General features: G+C 36.5%; 1 protein-coding gene, 1 long non-coding RNA gene and 1 pseudogene across 4 annotated transcripts; 1 reads left to right on the top strand and 2 right to left on the bottom strand.

Annotated features, from left to right (window-relative positions):
- Window positions 1-213: 213 nt before the first annotated feature.
- On the bottom strand, window positions 214-2161 carry LOC125202666 (polyphenol oxidase, chloroplastic-like). Its single transcript, XM_048101114.2, has 2 exons — window positions 1598-2161; window positions 214-1455 (listed from the first exon to the last, which is right to left on the bottom strand). Exons 1-2 carry the CDS (start codon window positions 2141-2143, stop codon window positions 280-282), a joined length of 1722 nt encoding a protein of 573 aa, XP_047957071.1. The 5' UTR covers window positions 2144-2161; the 3' UTR covers window positions 214-279.
- A 5448-nt stretch (window positions 2162-7609) lies between these two features.
- LOC125200975 (uncharacterized) lies at window positions 7610-13339 on the top strand. 2 transcript variants are annotated; one of them, XR_016135914.1, is made up of 8 exons: window positions 7610-7710; window positions 8375-11092; window positions 12182-12236; window positions 12331-12360; window positions 12598-12729; window positions 12807-12865; window positions 12955-13029; window positions 13135-13339. It is a non-coding gene; the product is annotated as an uncharacterized LOC125200975 (long non-coding RNA). The 2 variants fall into 2 exon arrangements; XR_007172819.1 differs by lacking the exon at window positions 8375-11092 and having other exon boundaries at window positions 7616-7710.
- Window positions 13340-13906: 567 nt separating this feature from the next.
- LOC125203899 (polyphenol oxidase, chloroplastic-like) lies at window positions 13907-15886 on the bottom strand (annotated as a pseudogene). Its single transcript, XR_016135065.1, has 2 exons — window positions 15317-15886; window positions 13907-15170 (listed from the first exon to the last, which is right to left on the bottom strand). The product of XR_016135065.1 is annotated as a polyphenol oxidase, chloroplastic-like (transcript).
- Between the last annotated feature and the right edge of the window lie 6121 nt (window positions 15887-22007).

Below are 22007 nucleotides of genomic sequence, written 5' to 3'. Positions count from 1 at the left end.
TTTTCATTAAATATAATATGAGCAATTTAATAAAGTAATAGAACCTAGTGATTAATTAGACCATTTAGATCTCTACATCTAAAATCACAATGTCTTCGACCCGTACGGCTACGAGTAGTGAGAGGTACTTATTTGGGCAAACCCTATAAATATTAATTACCTTGCACTATAGCTAATTAATATTCAAACAAGTAAAATCAACTATCAATTGCATTAAAAATACACAAGAAATATTTTATTCAATTTATTGAAAAAAAAGGGATATTACAAACTGCAAAATCAGTCATCAAGCTCGATCTTGATACCACCAATGGTGACGGCGTCGCCGCCGTTAGTCGGCACCAACGTGACCAGCACGTGATCATCATCCTCCGCGTCGAGATCTTCCATAATATCCGAAATCGACAGCCTCAGCTGCGTCTTAATCCTCTTCTCATTCTTATGCTTGTGCGGAACATTCACGAAGCTTCCCGCAAACTCCGTGTTCTCCGCCGTCGTCACGACGTCGTCTTCGTCGTTGATGTAGACGTCGAATTTAACGTAGGAATCGCGATCGACCTCGATCCCTTCGATCACCAATACCTCCTCGAGCTCATCCTTCTCCTTCTTGCTCCTCTTCTTCTTCGGCCTCTTCACCATCACTTTTAAAACCCGGTCCAGTTTCGCAGGAAACTGGGCCGTGGAGTCGGCCGCTTTCGCCCTCCCGAGTTTCTTCAGTTTCCTGAGAACTGAAGAAACCCTGGGAGTCGGGCGGCTGTTAAGCCAGGGTATGTCAACGCCCTGGTACTCGTACCCGAGCTTTCTCGGGTCCAGACAGTCACGGACCTTGACCCGGACCATCCTCGCGTCCTCGTCGTAGAAAAGGAAGGACGCGTTGAGGTAGTCCGGGTCGGTGATGTCCGCCCGCCGCCCGCCCAGGGTTTTCCACACGCTCCACAGCCGGTCGATGTTGGAGTGGTGCGCATAGAAAATCGGGTCGCGGGCGGCCGAGTAGAAATTCCCCATGTTCTCGGTGTTCGGCTGGGTCCTGTCTCCAGTCCAGACGTGCACCGGGCCATGGGGGATCCCCTCGATGGACCCGCCGCCGGGGTTCGGGTCCTCGCCGCGGCGGTAGGGGCTTCCGAAGAAGAGGCGCGGGGTTTTCGAGTTCGACACCATCTGCCGGTACATGACTGTTAGGTTCGTCTGCGCCTGTTGGTCCGTTGTGGTGCTCGGGTCGGTACCGTTGTAGTTGAGGTCGACGAGCGCGGGCGGCTGGTGGGCCCGGTCGCGGAGCGGGTCGTAGAGGGCAGATTTAGGGTTTGCGTACATGGACGGGATCGGCATTCCACGTGGCGCGTCCCAGTTCCAGTAGGGCATCGCGAAGGTGGGGTCGCCGAGGAGTTTCCCGAGGATCCGCTCGTAGAAGTAGAGGTAGTAGCGGTGGAAGGGGAAGAAGAGCCATGAGTTGTGTACCTGCACCACAGAAGCGTAGGAAAAATTATTAGTAATTTTATAATTTAAAAAATATTAACTTAGCAAGGACTGAAGATAAATTTTTATTAATTTCACTTATTTTAAAATAAATTAAAAAAGAAAGAGGAGCTGAAGCTGTTACCTGCAGCTCGAGGTCCGGAAACCCGGCTTGGTCATATGCGCCATCGCAGTAGGCGCAGTGGACGTTGGCCTGCTGCTTAAAACTCCGGGGGTCGTCGTCGGGGAGGGCGCGCATAAGCTCGACGGCTTTGTTGAATTTCGCGATGTACGCGTCATCGGCCAGGTGGGCGGCGGGGCGGACGCGGAGCTTGGCCGGCGGCGGGGGGAATTCGAAGTCGATGGTTTCTCCGGTGAAGGGCGGGCAGCAATTGGTGGGGGTGGCGCCGGCGGGGAGGTCGGCGGGGCCGCATTGGGTGACGTCGGGGGCGGAGATTGGGGCGGCGAAGGAGAAGGGGGAGGTGGCGAGGGTGGTGGCGCCGTAGAGTCCGGCGCCGAGGCCGATTAGTAGGTTTCTTCTGTCGAATTTGGAGGGGAGAGGGGATTCTTGATGATCGTTGTTTGATGATTTGCATGAGATGCTATAGCTGCGGCGGGGAGTTTTGGTGGCGGCGGTGGTGTTGGTGGAGAGAGTGGTGGTGGGATGATGTGAGAGAATGAACGAAGCCATTTTGTTTGGTTGATTATGGATATATTGTTTAGTTGGGATTAGTATATATAGAAAAATGTTTGGATAGTTGGAATTGGATTCATAATTAATTCAAACCGTGGACTATATTATTCACGTCGTGGAACCTTCTTCTTTGTTAATGCATTCACAAACCCTATATTTTACATTTTAGTTTGTATTATTGGCGTAGTCCCTACGTCCCCGAAGAATATGCACTTTGGATTTGTATGAGTTTTAATGCAAAATTAATAAAATAGAAAAAAAGTAGGAAGAAAAAATAATTAAAGCATTATAATGGAGAATGTGTTTCATCGCATTGGAGGGAAAATAGTTCTAAAACTAAAAAGTGTAAATTCTTATGGAAGTGATTAAAAATGAAAAAAATGCATATTCTTATAGGACGGAGGAAGGATAATTCAATTGTCACTAATTTTCATAAAATTATTCTATCTAAATTAATTTATGAGCTTATTTTAATTAAAAAAAAGTAATTATAGCTTATTATCTTATAATTTTTCATATAAAATTTAATTAGTGAAATTGTTTTAATCGAAGGAAAGTGAATATGACTTATTATGTAATTAACTATAGCTAGAATTAAATTTTAAGATTATTTTAATTAAAAATGTGACTATAACTTATAGATTGATGCATACATGGACCATTCAACTTATAATTAATGAAGTAGTTGTAAAGTTGTATTAACGCGTCAACAAGGGTTGCGTTAGTGTGTTTACTAATTTACAGTAATAACTAATAACTTTTAATATTGTGCATTAAAATTATCAACACAAAGACATAATTATATCAATACAACATGTAAATTTTAAATGTCAACACAAAGACATAAGTTTATCAGTACAAGAAGATTGATAAATTTATGTCTTTGTGTTGATGTTTTTAACATACAAAATTGATATTAGTTATGGAGTAGTTATTACCATAACTTAGTTAGTATTTGATCACACACTTGTCCAACAAATAATGTGATGACTAGACATCATATGCCATTATTTTTTTATATACTATTACTATTATTATTAGTTTTTTGTTTGATTTCAGCTAGTTGTGTATACTTTAATTGAATATTATTATTAACAGTTTATTGGATAAATTAGGATATAACAGTCGTTTTCGAATATTATTAGAGTTGATAATTTGAAAAGTAGCGTATTTAATTTTTAGAATTCCAAAATTTTCAAATAAATGTTAATTGTGATGTAGTATGTCATAATATATTTTATTCGATATTATTAAAATTAGTACTAATTTATAAATGAAACACAAGACACTAAAAATGGGATGGTTAACCAACACGTGATCTAACTACCCATTCACTGCGTCAATCGACATTTCCACATTAATTAATTGATGCATGTCGTGATTAGTTGGGAAATTAAGAAAAAAATAGTACTCCCTCCGTTTCACTATAGTTGAGCCATTTTACTATTTCGGAAAGTTTCTTTATATTTGAGTCATTTCCTTATATGGGGAGTAACTTTTTTTTTCTCTTTCTTATTTTACTCTCTCTTGTTTTATTCTCTCTATTTTATTCACTTTATACTTTATTCTCTCTACCTTTTCCTCTCTCTTACTTCTTTATCTATTTATTTAACACACTCAATATTCATTTCTAAAACTCCGTGCCGAAAAGTTTCGCTTCAACTATAGCGAAACGGAGGGAGTACTCCACTACTTTTAACATTTTATATGACAAACGCATGAAATCACTCACTTAATTAAGCAATTATCTTCAAGAAACTACTAATTACATAGAATCTCCACAAGCACAACTCTCACTAAATCATTTAAACTGTAAAACAAACTTTGTGGTTTTTTATACCTTTCTCTAGAAGAAAAGGGAAAGACGAGAACATGTAGAGAAAAAAGCTTAAGAAACTTTACAAATTACACAATTTTTACCTAATTAATGAGACTTAATTTATGCATTAATAGTTAAATTAATAAATAACAAATCAATAGTTTATTTAAGATGATCATGAGTTGGAAAATCTTATCCAACAAATCTAAAAGTCAATTATTAACAAAGTTTATAGATTGTAGTCATTATATTATATCCACCACCACGAGCTCCAATTTCGACGAAAGACGGCAAGTATACTAATTTGAACCAGTCTCTCAATCATCTAATAATTGATCCTAGCATTTACTATTAACAAATAAATAAATAATTTTATACACTAAAAAGTACAAATCCCGATCAATAATAATTAATTGGAAAATTTAATTGATTAGGGTTCACTACATCTATTTTGACTTCGCCAATTAAACTTTATATATATATCTTTTGATTTCTACGTTTCACTTTAATTAATCTAATGCTTCTTCAATTTTCTAGTTACTCAACTTAGGTTACGTTGTCGATTTCCAATTTTATTAGCCGGCCCCCAGCCTGATTCTGATTTTCTTAGAAATGCAAAATTATCTTTCATAAATAGCTAATTATATAAGTAATGTATATAGTCATTTGTATAAGGTCAACGGTATATTCAAATTAATACTAGTTCGTTTGTAAAATAAAACCTCATTTTTATCATAAATATAAAACAAATACAAAAAATTACACATTTAGAGACGGATTATACCGGTCCTAATCAGCAAATTTCCGTCACTAAATAGTGTTAGCGACGGATTAAGGTCAGATTGAAACTGTAATTAAAAAGTTTGTCAGTAAAATCTTTTAGAGACGGATTTGACCGTCCCTAAATTTAGCGACAACTTCACTGACAGAATATGCCTTCACAAAACTTAATGGGGGTTGCGTTTGGAAGGCAGCATTAGAGACTACTGCCTTTATATCCGTCACTAAATCTGGTGTTGCATATTCAAAAATTAGTGACGCCGTACTCTGTCAATAATCTGGTGGATCAATTTATATTCTATTTTAATCATTATTTAACCTATATATTCGAATAAACATAAAATCAATAACTAGCAAATATAAAATCGACTAGATAAACATTAAATCTATTATATAAACATTAAATCCAGAACTTGTAATGATTGGAGATCAAAGTAGTTAAGGTAACAGAAGTATGACGTTCAAAAGAAATCCTACATCTGTACATCATATCAAGTTTGTGATATGTGTGTCAATCATATACTTGCTAAATCAGAAATGTGGCTGGACTTGTGCGATGTCATCATGATCTCTTTCATCATCTCTCTGGTACGTGTGTTAATCATATACTTGCTGAATCAGAAAAGTGGCTGGACTTGTGCGACGTCATCACGATCTCCTTCACTATCTCTTGCACCTCTTGTCGTAGTTCTTGGTGAAATTCTTGGCGCAATTCCTCTCTTATTTCAGCTCGCACAAAAGGATCTAAGTCGGCCTGAGGCAGGAGCATTAATTCCTTAAGTTCCTGCTGAGCTGTCAGGCACGACCTTCCTCTTGACCTTTAAAATGAAGGGACAAAAGTTAGGAAAAAAATTAGATCTTTTATAGATTAGTAATTATTGTAAAAAGATGATTTGATTTTTTTTGAGGAATTTACAGCTTCTTAATGCTAAAGCTGAGTAAATGAATAGTTTACATTGAATGGTAAGAACAAGACTAAGACGTACAACACGAAGTCGAGCAGATAGTGCATCAAACAGAAGCATCCTTCCCTAAAATATTTGGTCAGTAGAGCATAGGTCCATATGCAAATAAACAAGATCAGGCAACATAACATTATGGCTTTTGAGAAGAAATCAAATCGTATCATGAAAAAGTTCATAGCCTAATATAGAATGATATTTGCACTTCAAGGTCCATGTCACAACATTGAATGATAAGAAGTGAATTGAATTGACAAAAGTTATAAGTTCAGACCACAAACAAATATCTAAGCGACAGATAAAAAGAGAAAAGCAATACCATGCATTCTGCATAATTAATTGTCCAAGAGAAATAGTACATAAATAAGCAACTGCTCACCTAATTTCCCAACACAACACAACAATCATTGATCATGTAACGACTGGGTACGTTGTTTGTTGCATCAATGACAATGTCATACTTGTTATACACCGAAAACCGCAAAAATGAAGTTGAACTCAGTATTTGGCACAAACAATACATGTTCTCTGAGGATCAAAACTTAGAAAGAATACCATACCCTCTCATAATTTCCAAGGCGTTTGATGTGCGGAACGCTTCCTTGTGCTCTACTATTTGGACGGTAGAGTTAATCCTGAAGACACAATACCAAGATAAAAAGGCATGAATACCATCGCATCCTCTCGCTGCAATTTTGTGATATTGAAGTACAGAACCGCTTACGCGCGACATGAAGATTGAAGCAGCAGCTGACTCTACTTTTGATCTTCCTATAAATGCTTCCGTCTGAATTATCTAGATGAACGATGGACCAAATAATTTTTTACTTATATACGTAACTATCTCTATGTCAAATTTCACGTGCATGTGAATTTATCATAAAACTTTCAAACAAAATCAATTTTGTCTATTTTCATTACATATAATATGAGCAATCTAATAAACACAAAAAGTAATACCAAGTGATTAATTAGACCATTGAAAGTCACAATGTCTTCGAACCGTACGGCCACTATAACAAATACCCTCTTCGTCCCGCTTAAGATGACACGTTTTCCTTTTTAGTTTGTCCCAATTAAGATGACATATTTCCTCTTTTGGAAACTTTCTCTTTCCAATTAATATACCCAGCCACTTTTTATCACTCCTATTAAAATATTCATCTTTCTTTCTCTCTCTATTTTTATACTTACACTCACATTTTCTCTCTCCAATTAAACACTTTAACCAATAACTCCTAAAATCCCGTGCCGGCTAAGCAATGTGTCATTTTAGCCGGGACGGAGGGAGTATATATTATAAGGCCGCAAAATTAGGGACGCAGGTGCTTGCGTTGGGAACTTTATATAAATAACTAAAATTTGTGATGCAAAAATAAGCGTCCTTAAATTAGAGACGCATCGAAGTGTTTAAATTAGAGATGTATCACCTCTATTGATATAGACTTGTTTTTAATTGTTTAATTGGTTTTCTATATGCAGTAGCTATCAATTATTATCATAGGGATATTAAATATCTTAGATAATAAAAGTTTATTTTATAACTCTGTAACTTTTATGCAATGATTTAATAATCGTTATGATATAGTTTCACCAATAGTCAATATTTTGCTGGTGATTAGAAGATCACGAAAATAGAAATAAAATTTTCAATTGATTTAAGCTTTCCATGAATAAAATCACAGATGATTATATCCAAAATTATTGCGAGCATTTGATAAACAAATCTGATATAAGACAGAATTAACATTGCACGTTTAAAATCATTATCATTTAGGACGCAAAATGTGGTTGCGTCTCTAATTTCACTAATAATTTTTTTTTACTTCTAAGTTATATCCCTAATTAAGCATATCTAATTGTAAATTGTAAAATCAATAAAAATGCTAGGGATTAAAACAACAAATCGGCTCTCTCTCTCTCTCCCCCCTCCCACTCACCCCAACGCCGCCGCCCAAAGCCCTGGCTGCATCCCAACCGCGCAACACCGTCGTTCCGCCACCGTGAGTAACAATCACTCATTTACATGAGTTTATCTATTTGAGTTATTTTTATCGTTTTTATTGAAATTGTAGTGGATTTAGGAGATTTAAAGTTTTATAGGATATTTCTGTCTGTTTGTTCCGATTTCCTCAGGTAACAATCACTCAATTTACATGAGTTTATCTATTTGAGTTATTTTAATTTTTTTGAATGTAAATGTAGTGGATTTAGTTGATTTATAGGAAATTTTTATCTGTTTGTTTCGATTTTTTTTTTTTGTTGCACTTATTGATTTTTAGAGTTTGCTGAATTGTTGTAAGAGTTCTAATCGGGCTACATCCTGTAATTTGGAGCATTGTACATGCATTTGAATTTTTTTCTCTGGATTTGTCTTATATTTGAAATTTATTACTGGCAGTTGAAAGTTTTCATATTTATCTAATTATATGGATGTTTCGATTCAATATTTTAACCATGATGTGTAACTAAGAAGCTTTCTGGACCATCATGATTTTTATTTCAATTATTTTAAATATTTTTGTTATTTTTTTCCTTTTTTACGGTCTGCCAATGGATGAAGATGCTCTTGTAAATTGCAATCCTATATGACATTGTTTCAGCTGTTTTTTTGAACCTTTGTAGCAATTGGACATTTGTTTAGTTTACCTTGGACAACTTTTACAGGTGGAGAATGAGGATGTAACACCCCGAGTTTTCTTGCATAGATTTTTGGAGTATAAAAAAAAATTGGACGAAGAGATGATCGAATCTATGTTAAGTTGATTTTATCATGAGTAAAGGAATTAAGTTATGTTTGGTTCTTATACAATATGGAATTAAAGTGTAAGGAATTTCAAGTTTATAAACTACAATGGTTGGAGGAAGAGAAAGGAGAATGCCAAGAATTTCACATAAATAGGTGTGCAAGTGTTATTGAAATTTATTCAAAAGAAGAAAGGTTGGAGGTATACCTTACAATATAGGAGAACTACCTTTCATGAAAAAGATTACATGGATATCGGTGCTGGAACAAGTAGAGAAGATATATCTACTTTACAAAAGAAATTTCCTAAGAAAGCTAAATGAAGTAAAGAAACAAAAGTAGGGATTTGCTAAATCTTCATTGAGGATCCTCTCTACACACATCTCGATTCTTGATCCCCACTCCATGCCAAGAGGTCAATTAGTAGTCTCTTCGAGATAGCATGAGTTGTCTCTTAACCTGCCAAGGAAATTCCCAAAATAGTTAGATTCCTTCTTCAACAAAAACCAATGAAAAATGGTATTCAAGAAAATGGTAAGGAGCCATTTAAAGATTTGCAAGAGTGTTTGCAAGGAGACAATGAATAAGATATCTCAAATCTTCCCAAAGTGGATGTAATGACAATTGGATAAAGAATGATGAGTCATCCCCTTAATCTAAAGAGTGAAAAGTCCTTTTCTACCACATGGTCAATTAAGAAACTTGATCACCAAGTATAACACCTCCCAAGACTTTCACCAACAAGGTAAGGAAGCCTTTATCAAGATTCAAAAAGAGAGATGAACAATTAGCTCAAAAGAGAATTTGGTATCTTCCCCAGCAAGTCAAAAGAGTTGGCTATATAAAGAGCCATACCACACCTCTTGCTTCACCTTTTTACCACTTAGAAACTTCTCTGGAAAGAGTAGCAAGGAATGAGAGGAGAGGGAGGAAGCTCTTGAGCTGCCCAACAATTAAGGAATCACCAAAGCAAGGTAATTCTCCCCAACATCCTTTACGTAAATAGCATTCATATAGACTTCAACATAGCAAGCTCTAGATGAAAACTTAGAACTAGCCTCAACAATTAGTGGGAATTTGTAAAGCATGGTTAGCCAAGCAACGATGGAACCCAGCAGCATCAACACATAAGGACTTGCAATAATAAGAAATAGGCTGCTCATGAACATAAGACAGTAGCAATGCACCTTTCAAAGAAATAAGAGAACTCTCTCCATCAAGTAACAGTTAAGGATGAGAACTCATCTCAAGAATCCAACTTTTGAACTTAGCACACATAGCTACTGCCCTTAAGAGGACTAAGTAAAATAGCTAAGTTAGAAGACTTAGCTTAGTATACGGGGAGCTGTCTGGCGATGGTCGAGCGACGGCGGAGCGCCGGAGAGCTCGACAGAGGCCATCGCGAGGGGCGCTGGGAAACTCCTCGTCAACAACCAGAGACCCGCAGCCGACGAGAGGCTCGACGGAGGAGGCGAGCGGCAGGGAGCAGCGATAACGGCAAGGACAGCCGCTGGACGCCAGCTCGACGAAGGCAGTGATGTCACCGGAGGTGTTCCTGCAGTCACGAGGAAGAGGCAGCTGAGGCGGCGCTGGATTCGACCGCCTCTGATCCGGCAGAGAGATCGGAGGATGGTTACGGAGTCACCGAGGGAGAGAGAAAACTCGGTGGTGAATGAGAAACGGAGAGAGAGGACCGATGAGAATCACCGGCGATAGGGAGCGCCGGCGATTCGATCGGTGATGGACAGCCAACGGTGGTGGAGCTGGACAGCGAGAAAGAGCTCGACGCCGAGAGAGCTGGGCGGAGATGGAGGGTGCTGGCACGAGTCGCTGGCGACCCTGTGACGCCGGCCGAAGGAGTATTGGCGGCGGAATCGGCGCCGCTGATTTCCTAAATTGGGGATCTCAATTTGAGAAGGTGAAGAGAAAGGAAATTCACGATGAAGAAGAAGGAAAAGGAGTATATTGGGCCAGTCTTATTTTTTTTTAATTGGGCCATAGTAATTGAAAGGATATAGTTGGGCCGGAGGAATTAAAAGTATGGGCTGAAGTGTTTTAGTTAAAATTGGGCCAGTAAGCAAATTATGAGTTGGGCCATTTTATTAGTGGAGGATTTGGACTGAAATTTAACTAAAGAGGCGTGTTGTCCTAAATTAGTAATTGGGCCAAGAATTATTTATGTTGGATTGGAATTTAATTTAAGGACTTGAGTTGGAGCTCAATCAATTAATTCCCGAATAATTTACTAAGTTTTCGAAGATGGAAAATATTGAAGTTGGAGGAGCGAGTGGGCAGCCTTAAGAAAATTCAAAGAAATGATTTAGAGAGAGATTTTCCATGAATCCATACTGTAGTAAATAAATACCCAAGTGATTATCTTCGAGAAAATAGAGATTTCCCCGAAATTAGTGAAGTGAATAATCAAACCTTATGAAGTAGTGAAGCCCGAGGTAGGATTAGAAATCCTATAAGCCGAGACTAAGATATAGGTGCTATCCATTAGGATGCATGCATTGTTTCTCACGAGAAATATTTCAAGTACTAATTAGCGTGCTACGCTATTTATTTTCAAAGGATATTTTGCTCGAGGGCAAAGTGAGGCCAACACTAGAGTTGTTATTTGGAGATAAGCATATCAGGTGGGCTTTCTTTTAATATCCAGCACTATAGCGTGGATATAAAGCAAATACTTTTGAAGTTATGAAAAATCATTTTCTCAAAAATGAAGCAGTGATTATTTTAAAGTTGTTGTCATGCCATAAAATGTTTGTTTTGAGGCCTATCTGTTGGGGTTGTAACCCGCTGGTTTTGGCGATGCCAGCCCGAGTCTAACGAATTCGGTTCCCAATAGGACCGCAAATCCTGTTCGGAATAATGTGCACGAGAGCCGTGAGCCATCAGTTGTTGGCCGGCGATGTGTCCGCTGAAGGTGGCCACCTTCACGGTACACGATTCTCAGATTTGGCGAGTGATTTGGAGAACTTAGATTGATCAATCGAACTTTTAGCTCACAAAAGAATTTAGTATGCTCGGGCCTTTTAAGAAAAATCCCCGTGTGATACTGTGGATGGATGACAACTATATATTGTATGTTTTGTTTTCGGCATGTGTCCACTGGGTACTCTGTACTCAGCCCTGCATGTATTTATAAACGTGGAGATTTAAGCAAAAGGGCGGAGGCGTGCTGATCAGAGTCGATGCTACTTAAGAAAATAAGTGTGGATCTCTCGACGCTTCGTGTCTTCATACGCGAAGTCGTTCTCTGGACTTTTTCCGCTGCAGTTTGTTAAGAGAGAATAGTAAACTCTCAACATCGTAACTCTGATTCATTTTGATGAAATGCTATTGTCATTTAAATCCTTGTATTTGAATGCTTGGATCCTATCTTATGATATTGTTTGACTTTTCAATGTGCAAGTTCCATTTTCATTTCTTCCTAATTCCTTTAAATCCTTTTATTAGTCGCGATTTACCCGCTTTCGCTATCCTTAGCAAAAATGCGGTCGTGACAGAGGAGGAGGAGTTCAACACTGATAAACTTTCTATCTTGATGTTGAGTGCTAAGAATGTATTGATTAGTTGAAGAGAACAGGGGCAAGTACATGTATCTCAAGATAATAAGGACTGATTTTGAGATTTGACTCAACCTTGTTTCTTGCATGACCAATATAGCATTTTAACAGTTGTTTCAGAAGATTCTGATGCATAAATTTATTCTTTTCTTCCAGAGATGTGATGATGCTAGGCAATTCATGATATTCAGGCGCCCTAGTCCTGGTGCTGGTAAGAAACTTTTGTACCTTCACTTTCATGACTCTAATGTTTTGTAGCTTCCGTTTCATGCCTCTAAGCTTCTAGCCCCCTGTCTCTTTCGTAGGTACTTTGGATTGCGTTTGAGTTGATGGAGGTTAGTTTTATTATAATGTCTATTCTAGTTCCATATTTATGTAGATCATTGTGGAGCTTGTCATTTGTATCAAATTTGGACATGATTCATTTTTCACTTACTTTGTAGGCCTATTTTCTTACACAAGACCTATTATATTATTTGATGGTGTTACAGATTTTATTTTTTGTTTTTCACTTATCTGCCAAAGTCATTGTTTGTTTGTTAATGGTGATTCTTTCTCTGCCCAAACTGCAGGAACATCGACAACTTTTGTAATAATTAAGGGACGGGTCATAACTGTTGCTTCAGTTGGTGATTCTCGTGGTGTGCTTGAATCGGCTAAAGGGATTATATATTATCTATCAACATAATTTGCAGTAGAAGAAGGTATGAGTTTGAACTTTGGTACCACGTAATATCTTGCTTATGTTATTTAGGGTTTTGTGTTGTAACCATTTTTGCAGATTAGAGTCTTGCACCTTATATGTTATGGATCTCCATAGGTGAAAGATCGAACTCGTGGGTAAGAAAGTTCAATTTTTTAAGTATGTTATTTTCATACTTTTATGATAGTGAAATAGTATATTTATGATTTTTGTTCTTGTTGAACAGAGGCATTATTTCAGCAACATGTCAAGCGTCCTTCCATCAAAGTATGGAAGCAAAAGTTGTTTTATTTCCTACAAGGTTCCCCACTAAACTCTAACTTAATGTTCGTGTTCTGCTGAAATATCTCTGCTGCTCTATTCACTGCAGCATAAATTATAAATTAGTTGTTTTTTTACTTGATAGGACACTATGAACCTGTTTTTGCGAGGTGGACCACAGAAAGGCGTGCAGTATGTCGATGGGTTGAAGATTGGGACTTCAAAAAAATTATTATTTGTTAGAATCAAGTATGTTTTGCTTGTTTTGGCCTTTTTTATGGGGCATTCAACTCCATTGTAATAACTGTACGTTGAAAATTTATGCGTAAGTGTTTGGTTAGTGAGATTCACTAATTGGTGTTGAACTAATTTAGGAACAAAAGTTTATTGAAGGAAGAGGAAAGCAGTCGAGTACTTTTGATGTTACATAATATGATATTAAACACAAAAGTTGGGTTTAGGATGCTTTTTGAAAGTGTTTCTAAATGCTTGAAGGGATGCTTTATGTCTCTAAACATTTAGGGACCGCTTTTTTATTAATGTCTCTAAGTAAGCATTTAGGGACGCTTTTTAGATAGTGTCTCTAAGAATTTGGGGATGCTTTTAAAAAGAATTAATTCGCCAACGCTTGTTACTTGCGTCCTTATATTTATTTGACACACCTAATAAGAACCTAATAAGAACGCTTTTTGAATTGTTGGTGAAATATTTAGAAACATAAAATAAATTAACTAAAAAGCGTCCTTAGCAATGTTTTTATTTTTAGTGGGCTACGAGTAGTGAGAGGTACTAATTTGGGCAAACCCTATAAATATAATGTCAAAATCTTTGAATATTAATTACCTTGCAATACAGCTAATTAATATTCAAACATATAAATTCCGACACCTTTTCTCCATTCCATTTTCACACAACAGTAAAATCAACGATCAATTGCATTAAAAATACACATGAAATATTTTTATCAATTTATTGAAAAAAAAAAGGATATTACAAATTGAAAAATCAGTCATCAAGCTCGATCTTGATGCCACCAATGGTGACGGCGTCGCCGCCGTTAGTCGGCACCAACGTGACCAGCACATGCTCATCATCCTCCGCGTCGAGATCTTCCATAATATCCGAAATCGACAGCCTCAGCTGCGTCTTAATCCTCTTCTCATTCTTATGCTTGTGCGGAACATTCACAAAGCTTCCCGCAAACTCCGTGTTATCCGCCGTTGTCACAACGTCGTCTTCGTCGTTGATGTAGACGTCGAATTTAACGTAGGAATCGCGATCGATCTCGATCCCTTCGATCACCAATACCTCCTCGAGCTCATCCTTCTCCTTCCTGCTCCTCTTCGTCTTCGGCCTCTTCACCATCACTTTTAAAACCCGGTCCAGTTTCGCAGGAAACTGGGCCGGAGAGTCGGCCGCGTTCGCCCTCCCGAGTTTCTTCAGTTTCCGCTGAACTGAAGAAACCCTGGGAGTCGGGCGGCTGTTAAGCCAGGGTATGTCAACGCCCTGGTACTCGTACCCGAGCTTTCTCGGGTCGAGGCAGTCCCGGACCTTGACCCGGACCATCCTCGCGTCCTCGTCGTAGAAAAGGAAGGACGCGTTGAGGTAGTCCGGGTTGGTGATGTCCGCGCGCCGCCCGCCCAGGGTTTTCCACACGCTCCACAGCCGGTCGATGTTGGAGTGGTGCGCGTAGAAAATCGGGTCCCGGGCGGCCGAGTAGAAATTCCCCATGTTCTCGATGTTCGGCTGGGTCCTGTCGCCAGTCCAGACGTGCACCGAGCCGTGGGGGATCCCCTCGATGGACCCACCGCCCGGGTTCGGGTCATCGCCGCGGCGGTAGGGGCTTCCGAAGAAGAGACGCGGGGTTTTCGAGTTCGACACCATCTGTCGGTACATGACGGTTAGGTTCGTCTACGCCTGTTGGTCCGGTGTGGTGCTCGGGTCGGTACCGTTGTAGTTGAGGTCGATGAGCGTGGGCGGCTGGTGGGCCCGGTCGCGGAGCGGGTCGTAGAGGGCAGATTTAGGGTTTGCGTACATGGACGGGATCGGCATTCCACGTGGCGCGTCATAGTTCCAGTAGGGCATCGCGAAGGTAGGGTCGCCGAGGAGTTTCCCGAGGATCCGCTCGTAGAAGTAGAGGTAGTAGCGGTGGAAAGGGAAGAAGAGCCATGAGTTGTGGACCTGCACCACAGAAGCGGACGCAGAAAAAAATATTAGTAATTTTATAATTTAAAAAATATTAACTTAGTAAGGACCGAAGATAATTTTTTATTAATTTTACTTATTTTAAAATAAATTAAAAAAGAAAGAGGAGCTGAAGCCGTTACCTGCAGCTCGAGGTCGGGAAACCCGGCTTGGTCATACGCGCCATCGCAGTAAGCGCAGTGGACGTTGGCCTGCTGCTTAAAACTGCGGGGATCATCATCGGGGAGGGCGCGCATAAGCTCGACGGCTTTGTTGAATTTCGCGATGTACGCGTCATCGGCCAGGTGGGCGGCGGGGCGGACGCGGAGCTTGGCCGGCGGCGGGGGGAATTCGAAGTCGATGATTTCTCCGGTGAAGGGCGGGCAGCAATTGGTGGGGGTGGCGCCGGCGGGGAGGTCGGCGGGGCCGCATTGGGTGACGTCGGGGGCGGAGATCGGGGCGGCGAAGGAGAAGGGGGAGGTGGCGAGGGTGGTGGCGCCGTAGAGTCCGGCGCCGAGACCGATTAGTAGGTTTCTTCTGTCGAATTTGGAGGGGAGAGGGGATTCTTGATGATCGTTGTTTGATGATTTGCATGAGATGTTATAGCTGCGGCGGCGGGGTTTGGTGGCGGTGGCAGTGGTGATGGTGTGGAGAGTGGTGGTGGGATGAATTGAGAGAGTGAATGAAGCCATTTTGTTTGGTTGATTATGGCCATATTGTTTAGTTGGGATTAGTATATATAGAAAAATGTTTGGATAGTTGGAATTGAATTCATTATTAATTCAAACCGTGGACTATTATTTACGTCACGGAACCTTCTTATTTATTAATGCATTCACAAACACCTACATTTTACATTTCAATCTGTACTACTAGGTGGATCTTAGGTGGATCGCTAGTTATGACTCGTTATTATATAATTATTCATTTTATGATACTACTATTACTTTAATTCAAAGGAGGAAGTTGTAGTAATGATTTATTAACTTATAGTTATTATTCATATGACATTAGATATGATTGTGAAATTATTTTAAGAAGAGGGGTACTATGACGTATTGTGTGATTATTTGTATATATTAAATTATGAAATTATTTTAGTTAGAAGTGTGACTAAAACTCAGTTTGATATAATTATTTGTTCAGAATAAATTATAAAATTCAATTCATAAAATAAATATAATATATATTCAACCATCATATATAATCTTTGAAATCGAACGAACGATATATAATTACTTATATAGCTAGTATTGAACAATAGATTGATGCATACATGGACCATTCAACTTTATATTGATGCAAACATGCATGGACCATTCAACTTATAATTAATGAAGTAGTTGTAAAATTGTATAAACGCGTCCAACAAATAATTTGACGACAACACACCATTTACCACTTTATTTTAGTGGAATAGTACATTACTATTAGTCTTTCCAATGATTTCAATTGTGTATACTTTAGTTGAATATTATTTGTAACAGTTTATTGCGACAAATTGGGATATAATAGTAATTGTTTCCAAATATTATTAGAGTTTTTTTATATAAAAGATTAGTATTATCATTTTTATTATTATTAATTAATTGATGCATGTCGTGATTAGTTGGAAAATTAATATAAAAAAAATAGTACTCCACTACTTCTTTTAACATTTTATATGGCAAACGCATGTAATCACTCACTTAAGCAATTATCTTCAAGAAACTAATTACATAGAATCTTCACAAGCACAACTCTCACTAATCATTTAAACAGTAAAACAAACTCTGTGGTTTTTTTATACCTTGCTCTTGAAAAGAAAAAGGAAAGACGAGTATATGTAGAGAAAAAAGCTTAAGAAACTCTACAAATTACACACTTTTTACCTAATTAATGAGACTTTATATATGCATTAATATGATGAATAATTTAGTAAATCAACTTGATGCACTTTTACTAGTTAAATTAATAAATAACAAATTAATAGTAGTTTATTTAAGATGATCATGAGTTAAAAAATCTTATCCAAGTCAATTACTTGAACAAATTTTATACTACTAGATTGTAGTGATAATATTATATCCACGACCACGAGCTCCAATTTCGAAGAAAGACGGCAAGTATACTAATTTGAACCAGTCTCTCAAGTCTCAATCATCTAATAATTGATGCTAGTAGGTCTGTCAAATCGGGTATCCGCGGATACCCGATCCGAAAATTTCGGGTACCCATTCTGAATTTCTCAAAATATAGTATCCGATGCCCGATTCGAATTTTATTTCGGGTACCCAATTACCCGACTCGGGTATCTAGTCCCGAATGATCGGGTATCCAGTCCGGATTTCAATTCCAATTTTGACTTTTTTTCAAAAAAAAAATATTGACTTCAAACTTTTAGAAATATTAACGTGTAAGTCTAATTTAATACAAACTTGAAATTGTATTTAAGAGAAAACAACTATACAATTTTAGAAACAAAAAATTCTTTAGTTGTAACATATATTAAAAAAAAAGACTTTGATCCATCCACAATTAACTCAATAAACATCACACTCTTAAGTTCAAACTTCGTCTGTAACAAACATCACAATTCAATGATTCATAAGTTCAATAAGACAAAAACCTTCACAATTCATAACATCTAACAATAACATCCATCTACAATAACCATCAAAGATTCAAAATTGATAATATCAAAAGTCCACAAAAAGGCGAGAGAGCTGACGGAGGTAGAGAGCGGCAGCGGTGGTGGCGGTGGCTGGGCAGTATGGGCTGCGGCGAAGGCGAGAGAGCAGGAGAAGGGAGAGATGTTGCGGCGCTGGGAGAGGAGACGGCGGCGGCGGAGGGATAGAGCGGGAGTGGGAAAGAAGGCGACGGCGTCTCTGTGCAGTCAGTAACTCATTAACCCTAATATTTAATTATTTAAAATATGGTTAGGTATAGGATTAGTCGGCTAATGTTTATTGTTTAATTATTTAAAATATGATTAGTAATAGGAAGTAGGAATAGTCGGCGCTCATGTTTAATATTTAATTACTTAAATTGTTGAAAATTAAATAAATTCATTATATATTAATTTTTAAAAAAATCAGATAATTCGGGTATACCCGATCGGGTAACCCGATACCCGAAAAACCAAAATTCTCAATACCCGATCCCGATCCGAAATCCGATTTTTTGGGTTTTGGGTATCCAATTACTACCCGATACCCGAAAAACCAAAATTCTCAATACCCGATCCCGATCCGAAACCCGATTTTTTGGGTTTTGGGTATCCAACTACCTGATTTTTCGGGTTCGGATATTGGGTATCCAATACCCAGTATCCATTTTGACGGGCCTAGATGCTAGCATTTACTAAGTATATATTAACAAATAAATAAATAATTTTATACACTAAAAAGTACAAATCCCGATTGATAATAATTAATTGGGAATTTTAATTGATTAGGGTTCACTACATCTATTTTGACTTCGCCAATTAAAACTTTATCTCTCTCTTTTGATTTCTACGTTTCACTTTAATTAATTTAATGCTTCTTCAATGTTCTAGTTACTCAACTTAGGTTACGTTGTCGATTTTTCCATTTTTATAAGCCGGCCCCCAAACCTGATTCTGATTTTTCTTAGAAATGCAAAATTATCTTTCACAAATAGCTAATTATATAAGTAATGTATATAGTTATTTGTATTAAGGTAAGTGGTATATTCAAATTAATTAATACTTCGTTTGTAAAATAAAATCTCATTTTATCATAAATATAAAAGCTTGCATTAAAATTTCAACTTCACTTTTCTATTTTTAGGAAATGTATATTACTATTAAATTGTTCATAAATACTCCATCTTTTCGCGAGTATGAATCCCTAGTAATGATATGTCTCAGATTTTACTAACTCATTACACACATTTAATTTAAAACTAATATATACAGGTGAGAATCATAATATATGCCCCTTAACTTTTTCTCACTCATTTTTTTAACATATCTTAAATCGCGCCGAAAAGAAATGAGACTCATATTCACGAACAGATGAATATTATACAATTATAAAACTAATATTAGTATAAAAACAAAACTAATATTCGATTAATTTTCATATGTAGTAGTAATTTATAAAATTCACATATGATTAAAATGAACCTTGTAATTATATTATTAGGAAGACTATTATCTAGGAATAAAGGTGCTTCGAAATTCAACATGGTGATTAATGTCACAAAATCAATTCGAAGACGTTAGCACGGGGGCCGTCCAATTAAAGCTAGATTAGGTGTTGGTTTAGTAAGCTAATCATCATGTTAAGCTTATACTACTATTGGGAAGATAAATAAAGAAATAAAAATAAATCACATCGATGGTTGTTGGTATAGATCGAGTAAGTCGTTGGATGATGAATTGCCGAAACACAATTTTGGGACGAAACACAATTTTGATATTGACCACTTGATCAAAATAACTAAAATAAGTATTTATTATTCATGATTTCCACTTACAAAATTTTCTATTTTATAATCTTCTTGAACCAAAGTCATCAAAAAGCAAAATACAACGCGTAAAAGATGGAGATTTGTCTTTGAATTCGTACTGAATTTCTGGAAATTCATGTGATGGTGTATTTGTGCTAAATTAATCAAGTGGAAATTGAACACTAAATACGGAGTACTTATTTTCTTCATTACAATGTACAAAATTATGTCATTTTTAGTGAGACGAAGAAAATATTAATTCATATTTTTATTTATTTAAAATTAGGTTTTTATTTGTTGTATACAAGGACCATATTTGAAGATACATAAAACTAAAGTCTATTTTAGTACTAATATTCTTCCTCGTGGGGAAGTTGTACCATTTAGAAAGTTCATTTTCCATTAAGAAGTTTGAAGATACATAAAACTATAGTCTATTTCAGTAATATTCTTCCTCGTGGGGCTATTTAGAAATTTCATTTTCCATTAATTAAAAAGTTTGAAGATTTTAACTCTTTAATTGTCACAATATTATAAGATAAGATCAAATGACTTAGTATTCATTAGATGTTGATTGGACGCGTATGAATGGTCTGTTTCTTAGAGTGTTCAAACTTCAAACCTAGGCATAAAGATTTGTTTGACTAGGTTGTAATTTTCAAATGGTTTGATGCTAAATATCGTAGTGGGCTGCAAATTTTATACAGTACCACACGAACTATAATCCAAAAAAGTATATACTGTGATTAAGACTAGAGTACTTTTATGTTCTACCCTAATTTAATATATATACTCAACCATCCAATGAGAATGATTAATATAGTTAAAAAAGGAGAATCATTTTTTTTCTCCAATCACGAAGATTTACAAGGATTTAAATAATTTAGTTATGAATTTCAATTTTAGGTTAGAATCTCGTTATAAGCAAAATGTTTATATTTATTTAGTCATCTTTTATTTATAGATCACGTGTAACTCATTTTTATATATGTTTCATCCGTCCGTTAAATTTGAAATCTATACTTCTGCACTATATTCAGAGAGGGAATTTCAATTTGCAATTGATTGCATTGACTAATTGTTTCAATGAAAATTAATCAACGGTCGGTAAAATGATATCAAATGTAAACACAATATATAGTTTCAAATCATAGTTTGTTTTTGTTTTTAAAACTTTTTTCTTTTGTTTCAAAAAAATCGAACAATTTGATATGGTAAGCTATTATCTCAAACATTTGAGATGATAAGCTATAATTTTTAAAATTTGGATTCGATTTTATATAAAATTTTACATTATTTTAAACAATTTATTCTCGGTATGGTTTATTTGAAAGGGTTTTTTATTTACTCTCTCCGTCCCATAAGAATATACAAACTTTCATTTTTAGTTCATTTTACAAAAATATGCACTTTCCAATTTCGGTAACTATTTTATTTCTAATGAGGTGAGACTCATTTTCCACTAAAAAATACTTTAATTACTTTTTCTTTATTTCTCTCTTACTTTATCAATTTTGCATTAAAACTCGTATCGATCTTAAAATGCATATTCTTAGAGAAAAGAGGGAGTATTTTTTTTTTTTTTTTATGTCTTTCTCTTTTGTTTTCATTTTTAACTACTCATACGTAAAAATGATATATTACTACTAAAAAAATCAGAAATCCCAAAATTGTAAATTTTGATAAGTTTAGGGCTTATGAAACGGCGCAGAGCATGTTTAGATATCTGACATCGTCTAAATTAGGCTTTAGAATTTGTCATGTTCAGATACTAGCCTATTTTCATGGGCCTACCTTACACGGCCCATGCCTTCACCCAATCTCAATGATCCAACAACTAAATTAGACATGCAAACTAAATTAAATTAAACCGAATTTATTGTAATATCAAAAAAATATAACTTAGTAAATATTTAATTTTTCTGATACTGAATATATTACGAGACAGGGGAGTGTTATATTGCTAAATCATAACTTAATTGCTAACTACAATTAAATAATTGCCATTAGATATTCAAATTAAGGGCTTAGATCATTAATCCCTAAATTTCAATACGATCAACGAAAAACGTCAATAAGACCATAGGATTAATTCCAAAAAATATCAATAGAGGTATTAATGTCAATTAACTACATGTTTAGTTATAACTAACTTTTAAAATAAATCCCAAAAGTTTAAATTCATATAACATATATCAAATTAAAGATAATTTCATAAGGATTCCAACGATATCCTACATGCATATGTTCCGACATCAAAATTTGAAAAAAAAAATTGAAATTTTTTAATTTTTTCGTACAAGCAAAAATGTCAACATACTATACAAAATATGTCAATATAAGCAATGTGTTAACATTCTTGAAGCATTGTGTTGACAT

The sequence above is a fragment of the Salvia hispanica genome, chromosome 2 (assembly GCF_029641045.1).
Source record: "Salvia hispanica isolate PSC_SH4W2 chromosome 2, Shi_PSC_v1, whole genome shotgun sequence".
In the NCBI taxonomy this organism is placed as follows: Eukaryota; Viridiplantae; Streptophyta; class Magnoliopsida; order Lamiales; family Lamiaceae; genus Salvia; species Salvia hispanica.
This window is presented reverse-complemented; position numbering and strand designations above follow the sequence as displayed.